Source organism: Lacerta agilis, chromosome 1 (genome assembly GCF_009819535.1).
Source record: "Lacerta agilis isolate rLacAgi1 chromosome 1, rLacAgi1.pri, whole genome shotgun sequence".
Classification (NCBI taxonomy): domain Eukaryota; kingdom Metazoa; phylum Chordata; class Lepidosauria; order Squamata; family Lacertidae; genus Lacerta; species Lacerta agilis.
The window spans coordinates 11,592,129-11,600,529 of NC_046312.1; the positions used below are offsets into that span (position 1 = coordinate 11,592,129).

Consider the following 8,401-nt stretch of genomic DNA (forward strand, 5'->3'; position numbering starts at 1 on the left):
TGACTAAGCCGCTTCTGGTGAACCAGAGCAGCACACGGAAACACCATTTACCTTCCCGCCAAAGCAGTACCTATTTACTGTATCTACTTGCAGTTGACATGCTTTTGAACTGCTAGGTGGGCAGGAGCAGGGACCGAGCAATGGGAACTCACCCCGTTGCAGGGATTTGAACCGCCGACCTTCCGATCGGCAAGCCCTAGGGTCAGTGGTTTAGACCACAGTGCCACCCAACTCACCTGTAAACTCCAGAGAAACCTCCCCAGAACAATCTTGAAATGCATATTAATTTTTTTTAAAAAAATGAATTTGCAACTTTCTGGATTTTCAGCTCAAATTGGATGGAGTCCCAGCCTTGTGTGTTTGCTTCCCTCCTTTCCCCAGCTCTAAGAAACAGATGTTTATTATTCACATATTGGTTCATTATTGCTGTTTGTTCACATTATCTATGCACTTCATTAGCTATTCACTTGAGCCTTCCCTAGTGTTAAATCAGCAAAATGTTGGTTTCTTAATCCTAGTTGCCTGGTGAAGGGTAAATAAGCCAAAAGCCCAGGTCTCAACAGGTGGAGTTTTAAAAGGCCCACTCCTTTTAATGTTTAATTATTCTGCTTTAAAAAAACAAACCCAAAACTTAAAAGTAAAGGCTGTTCATCGGACTTTCAGTTTCGTATGCTAACTTTCCCAAAAGAGACAGCAGCCTTTATCTTTCATTTCAGCCCTCCTGTTCACTGAAGCTGCCCTAATTTTATGGTCTCTTGGGAATTTCACTGCAGGATTAGCTGAAACTTGATGCTTGGAAAGACGGAGGAGTTTCCCCAACTTTCTGAGTCAAGGAAGTTATCAGCTGATAAATGCCAGATGCCTAGGGAATTTGTGCAGGCAACATGACCTTTTTGAAGATAATTTGACTTTCAGATCCACTGTAGTCCTTTCAAAAGCATGGACTCATTCACACATTCGTTTGGGTTTTTTTCCACTTCTTATTATGCATATAAGTGAATGTGTGAAACACTATTTTTTTTTTTACTATGCTTCCAACTTCATGCAACAAGTAGTCTACAGGGAGTCTGCATGGAAGGTATTCAACCTGCATTTCTCCAGGTGTAGTATAAGGTGCAATGTGGTTCTCCCAATGGTCAGAATTTTGTCATGAGGATTCAATTGAATACCTGACATTTAGTACAATATGCTCTGTTGACCTGGCACACCACATCCGCTGGGGGGGGGACTCTTCACTTTTTGCAGTTAGGAAAGTGATGCAGAAAAAGTGGGATCAACAGAAGATTAACAGGAAGGTATCTATCCACTTTACAAGCCAATCAGGATGACTGTTCCATATAACCTCCTTGCAAGCCAAATAGAACACACCAGCTACACCTGTTGAATTTCCAGTTTTAAAAACACTCTTAAAAGGGGCAGGAGCCCCGCCTGCTTTTGCATCTGCCCAGCTACCGTACAGGCATGCGATCAAATGCACCTAGCTTTATTATGCGGCAAATGCATAAGCAGGCAAAGGAAACCCACCGCGATGATCTCATCCTTGCGTCATGCTTATTCTCGGGCGCACATGTAAGCGAGCTGGCCTTAGTCCCAGCCACGTGGCCCCAGTTACAGATTTGAGGGCTGGCTGGGGCGCGTCTTCGTTCCCGGCAGAGGCGCCTGCACGGTTTAGCCTCGCCGGGGCCAAAAAAAGCACGGCTCTCCTGGTTTCTGACGAACACCCACGAGGGAGACGAAGGAGGGGGAAATGCGAGCAGGCTGGGCGGGCCATTGGCGCTTGCTTGGCAGTCTCGCTCCTGTTTCCTCGGCAGAAGGACGCAATGGAAGTGGCCCAACTTGGCACGTTGCAAAGTTGTTGCGTCTCGCAGATCTGTGCGCACCCGGTAGAGACCCTTGCAAAGCTCTCGCTATCCGGCTACATAACGTGCGCGCGTGTGTATGTAACATATTTTAACACTGCAGCGGGATCCGAAGAATGCTTACTCGAAAGTAAGCCCCGATGAAGTGATTGGCGACTACCCTTTAGCAAATGATGAGCATTAGGATTGCAGCGGGCGCAGCAAGACGCAACGCGTGTTTCGTTGAGAAGCAAATCGCGCGCCATTGAAGCGGCAACCAAGCACACCTATTCTGGGGTCTCGGGGGTTTACTCCCGAGTAAACGTTCCTAGGATCGTACTATACGCATTAGGATTGCAGGCTAGCCGCGATTTCACACACGTTTCCTAGGAAACAATAGTCAACCCCCTGAAAAAATAATCACCAAACAGGAGTGCCAACTTGGCCCCGCAACTGGGTGTCCGGGGCCGTGGGTGACATGCAGCGAAATTTGAGTGCCGTGGGTGACATGCAGCGAGAATTTTGTGAGTGTTCGGGCACCAAGGGAGTTGCCACCTATGCCACCAAGTGAACGGGCGACTTAAATTCAGACGAGTTGTCGAAGTATTTACAAATAATTATTTTTGTGGAATTTTATTGAACCATAAAACTAATCTCTCTTATTAGCTAACATTCTCTCTATTAACAAGCAATAAAGCCCGTAAACTGTTTATCTCTCATTGCTAGTTTTCGCAGTTTGTCTACTCGGAAGTACACCCCATTTTCAGTGGGACTTACTCCCAAGAAAGCGAGTTCCAGGTCGCAGCTTAACGCAACTTTTCACCAACGCAAATCGGATCGGGGCCTCGGGCATTACACAAGGCTTTTATAAACGTATTCCGGAATACTTCCAAACAGGCACGCATTGGATCGGGTCCCCGCCTCACATAAGCTCCCATAGTTGCAGCGCAAACCGACGTATATTTACTCGGAAACAAGTCCCATTTGTGTCGTATGGGGGCGGGGCTTTCTTAGTTAAGTGTGTACAGAATCGGGACCTCGTAGTGCAATCGTAGCAAGCAGCTCCCACCGTGATCAACGAGGCGTGTTTCCAGGATTGTAGTCATTAAAAAAACCTTAATTTTGCAACATGCCTGATTTCGGTAAAGTTAACTTTTCCAAAGCAAGCAAAGCCCGTCCCCGGACACGTTGGCAAAGACCATCCTTCTCGTTTGTTTAGTGGCCACTTGAAAAGAAAAAGCAAATGAAACCATAAAAGTGCATTTCTGGGCAAGCATCTTTACGCAGAAGCAAGCCCCACACTGACTTCCCGGAGACTACCTGCAGGATCACAGCCCTGGAGCAAATAAGCACCTCCCTTGCACGAGAAGCCCGACTCGCGAGTAAGCGCACTTAGCGCCTTGCAAAAACAAAGCAAAAAACTGCCTCCCGCGCGCAACGCCTCCGCAACTGGTTCCCCTGGCAAGAAGTGAAAAACCGATGGAAAGCAATGCGCCCAAGGGCTCAAATTCATATCGCCGGCCTGTGTGTTATTTCGCCGCACATTTTCTTGAGGTTGCTTGCTAACGCGGGAGCGTGTAAAAGTAGTCTTAGCAGTTCCCCTTCATTCGCACTTGCAAGCAGACGGCACCCGCTTCCCTTCCAAAGTCTCTGCAAACGAAGTCCAGTCCCGCCCCACTTTTTTTTTTTAAAAAAAGTCCGGACAGTGTTGCAAAAAACAATAATTTGCATACTGCAAAAAAATCTTTTTTGCATGCTTAAAGAGTCCTCCAAGGTGTTTTTTCTTTCCAAAACATTGCCGAGGGACTCATCGCTATATTCTCTTTCCAGCTCGCCCCCCCTTTTTTTGCTAAACTATAGCAGAGAGAAAGCTATAGCATTAAGAGAGAGAGCGCCACTGGATGTCTGGACGCGCCGTAGCCGCAAGGACACAGCAAGCACTTTCCTCCTTCAGCCTCTGCAGCAGCAGCAGCTGGAGAGTTGGGATCGGGACGCGGGGGGGGGGGAAAGTAAAGGGTAAAGGGAAGGAAAAACAAGGGAGGGGGGGAAGAGAGCGAGCGAGAGAGGAGGATTTACAAATGCAAAGCAGCAGCTGAGGACGCAACAGCAGCTGCTGTTGCCGCTGCCCAGAACAGAAGCCCTGGCAGTCTGGCGACTAAGGCGGGGGGAGGGACGGAGGGAGTGGAGTGGCTGGGTGGGGGTTGGATTTTTTTTTTTTAATGTATTTTTTCCGGGTTGCGAGCAGCAGACAGCGGCGTCCACCGGGCGCGGAGGCGTCAGTCGTTGCAGCCGCCGCCAGAGTGCTATTGTGTGTGAACGGGGGGAGGAGGGGAAAAGAGAGCGCACAGAGAAAAAAAGAGAGAGAGAGAGAGAGAGAGACATATGCACACACCAGCATGCATACAGACACACACACTCCCCCATATGCAGGGAAAGTATCGCGAGAGCGCTCTGGCTAACAACCTGCTTCGCAACACACACAGGAGCGCTGCACCGCTGCTGGGTTGCCAGCAACAAGAAACAGCGCGCGGAGCAACCCGGACGGTGGGGGAGCGAGGCGCGCGCGCACACACACATACACTCGCGCCCGCGCGCGCGCACACACACACACATCTGGGGGAGAGGCTCGGAGTTTGGGGAGCGGAGTTGTTGGGGTGGGGAAGAGCAAGAGGGAGAGAGCGGCGCACATGCAGATCTCCAGCGGCACCCTTGAGAAACACCCAGCTAGGCTGGTGAGTAAAAAAAAAAAGCCGCTGTTCTGCGCGTGTGTTGTGTTGTGGTTGCTGCACGTTCCTCCATTGCTTTTAAAGGCCGGGGGCGGCGGCGCTGGTGCTGGTGGGTGGCTCGATATTTCTCTTCCCCCCCCCCTCCGCGCATTCCAACCTTCCAAACCTAAGCAGCCTCTTCCCGGCAGCTTGGATTGCACGCGGATCCGTGCGCTTTGGCCGGGTGCGTTTGTGGCTGCGCTTAGGAGCACAAAGGGGGCCGAGAGCTCAGCGGGTTGGCTTCGAAAAGTTGCAAAGAAGTCTGGTGGCTGCTGCTGCTGCTGCAGAGTGTATTGTGGGGAGAGCAGCCGAAGGAATCCCGGATCTAAAATATGTGTGTGTGTGTGTGTGTGTGTGGTTCCCCCCCCATGATCACCCCCCCGAAAAAAGTTTTCAAACTGCAAGTGCCGAACTTTCTGCTCCTCCGGCTGCTGCGCCCCGCACCTCTCCAAAGGTCAAGCTGTTATGTCCTCCATTTCGAGTAATACGATTTGTTATTTAAGTAACTTTTCCCGGGGTGGTGGTGGAGGAGGAGGGTGGTTGTGGCGGCGGCCGGATTTTGAAGGAGGGAAGGACTAGCTCAGTTTAAGTTTGAGATTTAATAGATGGCTATAATTGGGGGGGGGCGGTTGTTGGAACTTTAAAAGGCAGCAAGCTGTGGTTGGCTGGTAGTTAGATTTGAAGTAACATATGGCATTAAAAGGGGCACAGCTGGAGGTTGCATTTCCATCGCAGTGAAGTCAGAGCAGCTGACTTTCCAGCTTGCGGTGTAATTAGCAAACGGAGCACTCCCTCCCATTCGCTCCTCTCTTCACTCTCTCTCTCTCTGCCCCCCCCACTCTTTTTTCACACACATACAAGCTTTCTTCCGTTACTGGCTAGCAGAAAACCCCTGCTCTTCCCAATACAAAACAGAAACCCAAACCAGCTTGAGTTCTTCCATAACTCTTTTTATTGGGGGGGGGGGCGTGGGGCGAGAGAGAAAGGAGACTGTATTTTCTTTCTCCAAATGAGCCCTTCAGTCCCCTGCTCAGCAGCTGTTCAAGGTAAGGTGTCTTAAGAAACTGCCTACCAACTTAAGAGAGAGTCTTACTGCAGTTTGTTTGGGGTCTCTGTAGGTGCCTTTTGCTTTGAATAACTTACAGGGCAATCTAGACAGATACGAAACGCTAGTTTTCTTTTTTTTAAGTGGGAGGGTTGGCTTTTTGTTATTAAAAAGAAAAGACGGTATGTGTATGATTATTCACGTATGAAGGTATTTGCAGAGGGTGGAGGGTGCAAAATGCACTTGTTTTTGTAAAACTGTGTGCGTGCGTGCAATATGCTCTTTTAAAATATAAAACAGCTATTTGGGGGGGGGGGGGGGTCCCAAAGTTAAGATTTCCAGGAATGCACAAAAAAGCCAAGTCTTCTCTCCCCCTTCCTCTAAAGCTGTGATTGCTGTTAAGACAAAGGTTGGGGGGGCGTTACTTCCTTTAGAAGCTTTGGTTTACTTAAGAGTCAAGTTTTTCCTGTTTTTGAAGCAGGTGTCCTGGTGTGGGGAGGCATCACTCTCTCTCTTCTTTTTTTTAAAGCAATTCAAACAGAAATGATAGACTATGAACAGTTGAACTGTTATCTCCAGGGCTCCAGTTACCTCTCCCCCCCCCCAGCCACTCTTGTTTGTTTGTTAACAGCTGCTTCGGAGGCCTGTGGCTTTTATAGTAGCATTCAAGTTTTTCCTGTTTTTGAACAGGTTATGAAGGAAGAATGGAGTTTCCAGACCATAGCCGGCAGTTGCTGCAGTGTCTGAGTCAGCAGCGTCACCAGGGCTTCCTGTGTGACTGCACTGTTTTAGTTGGAGACGCTCAGTTCCGAGCCCACAGAGCGGTCCTCGCCTCTTGCAGCATGTACTTCCATCTTTTCTACAGGGACCAGCTAGACAAAAGGGACATTGTGCATCTGAACAGTGACATCGTCACCGCCCCGGCCTTCGGCTTGCTCCTCGAATTCATGTACCAAGGCAAGCTGGAGTTCAGCAGCCTCCCGGTCGAGGATGTGCTCGCCGCGGCCAGCTATCTGCACATGTACGACATTGTGAAAGTCTGCAAGGGCAAGCTGAAAGATAAAGAATTGTGCGCGGACGAGAAGACGAACGGCAGCGGCGGGGTCCATTCGGAGAAGGACGCCCGGGTCCTGGATGACGGAGTACCCTTGGGGCACGGCGAGTTCAGCCCCGGAGAGAAATACAAAATGATTGCTGCAGAATACGAACGTTCTGCTGGAAATGAGAAGGGCAGCGGTTACCCAGGCTGGTCTCCCGATCTTGTCGGCTCCGTGTTAGGCGAGGCAGAATTGGACACCACCGTGGCAGCTGAAAAAACAAGGGCAAACGTCAGCAGTTTGGCGGGACCTGCGTCCCAAAGACCTCCTCGCCACCCTTTGGCTTCAAGGGAGGCGGAGTGTGCTCTAGACCTGTCTTTCAAGCCCCTGGCAGGGCGAGACGGCTTCCAGCCCTCCTTCATCTTCGGGCAGCTGGCTGCCGACGGGCTACAGCGGCAGGGGAGCGAGCCCTTTGTCAAAGACGAAGAAGGGTCTCTGTCGGACGGGGAAGACGAGGAGGAGGAGAGGGGCCTAGAAAGCCAGCGCTTTGGGAATTCTGGCCAGAGCCTGGCCCTAGGGCTGGGGACCGTGTTTGTTGCCAGCAACGGGGACACTCCCGTGACCCCGGAGGAAGACGTTGACCAGGAGCGGGAGGCGAGCGAGGACGACATGGCCTCCTCCGACGTCTCGTCCTCGGGGGTCGTGGTGCCAGCCGGGCACATTTGCATCTGCCCGCTCTGCAGCAAAGTCTTCCCCAGCCCTCACGTCCTGCAGCTCCACCTCAGCTCCCACTTCCGAGACAAGGACGGCTCTCGGACCAGGCTCTCTCCGGACGGGTCGGTGCCCACCTGTACTCTGTGCGGCAAGACCTTCTCCTGCATGTACACGCTGAAGAGGCACGAGAGGACTCACTCCGGGGAGAAGCCGTACACCTGCGGCCAGTGCGGCAAGAGCTTCCAGTACTCCCACAACCTCAGCCGCCACGCAGTGGTGCACACAAGAGAGAAGCCGCACGGCTGCAAGTGGTGCGAGAGGCGCTTCACGCAGTCCGGGGATTTGTACAGACACATCCGCAAATTTCATTGTGGCCTTGTAAAGTCGCTGGTGGTTTGAGGGAAGTTGTTTGTCGTTTCAAAAGACACCCGACTGCTCTTCATGCCGGTTCGCTTTGGGCAAATGATACGGGGAAGGAGGGTGGGAAATAATGTAGGTCTACATTTCATTGCAGGGTGGGGTGGGGGTGGGGGGAGGCAACCTTGGTTCTACCCCTCCCACCCTGGCCCTCCTTAGGCTAGCAGGGGCGACGACACTTAAATGTTCTGTTGTTGTTCTTCTGTGTGTGGCAGGTAAAGTGAATCTTAATCCGTAGATCGCTTAATCCAAAATCCTTTGGATAGAAGCTGATTTAATCCAGTTGATTGGCCTGATTGGTCTGTGCCAAGTGGGTTGTTCTGATGCTACAGGTATGTTTTGCCCTGCTGGTTTTTGAGGGTGCGCTCTTGCACCCTCTGCAAGTTTAAAAGGAATTGGAGAGAGAATGAGAGAGATGTGAACCTTGATCCCAAACGGCAGCTTAGGTAGGACAGACTGTGCTGCCTATATAGGAGCCGCCTTCTCTCTCTCTCTCTCTCTCCCTCCCTCTCCCCCCCCCCATTTTTTTATCATTCATCTCTCTGTTGCAGGTGCATCAAGTAGGCAGTTTTGGAACACAGTGGC

General features: G+C 50.9%; 1 protein-coding gene across 2 annotated transcripts; it reads left to right on the forward strand.

The window, feature by feature from the left end:
* Positions 1 to 4,448: 4,448 nt before the first annotated feature.
* On the forward strand, positions 4,449 to 7,913 carry ZBTB42 (zinc finger and BTB domain containing 42). Of its 2 annotated transcripts, none has more exons than XM_033138597.1 (2): positions 4,449 to 4,570; positions 6,339 to 7,913. In XM_033138597.1, the coding sequence occupies exon 2, from the start codon at positions 6,353 to 6,355 to the stop codon at positions 7,796 to 7,798; it is 1,446 nt and encodes a 481-aa protein (XP_032994488.1). In that variant the 5' UTR covers positions 4,449 to 4,570; positions 6,339 to 6,352; the 3' UTR covers positions 7,799 to 7,913. The 2 variants fall into 2 exon arrangements, with proteins under 2 accessions (XP_032994488.1, XP_032994480.1); XM_033138589.1 differs by lacking the exon at positions 4,449 to 4,570 and adding an exon at positions 5,578 to 5,649.
* Positions 7,914 to 8,401: the final 488 nt, after the last annotated feature.

Coding starts and splice junctions, on each gene's coding strand:
- ZBTB42 (XM_033138589.1), top strand. CDS start 5,613: ATGAGCCCTTCAGTCCCCTGCTCAGCAGCTGTTCAAG. Junction 5,650..6,338: donor CTGCTCAGCAGCTGTTCAAG/GTAAGGTGTCTT, acceptor GTTTTTGAACAG/GTTATGAAGGAAGAATGGAG.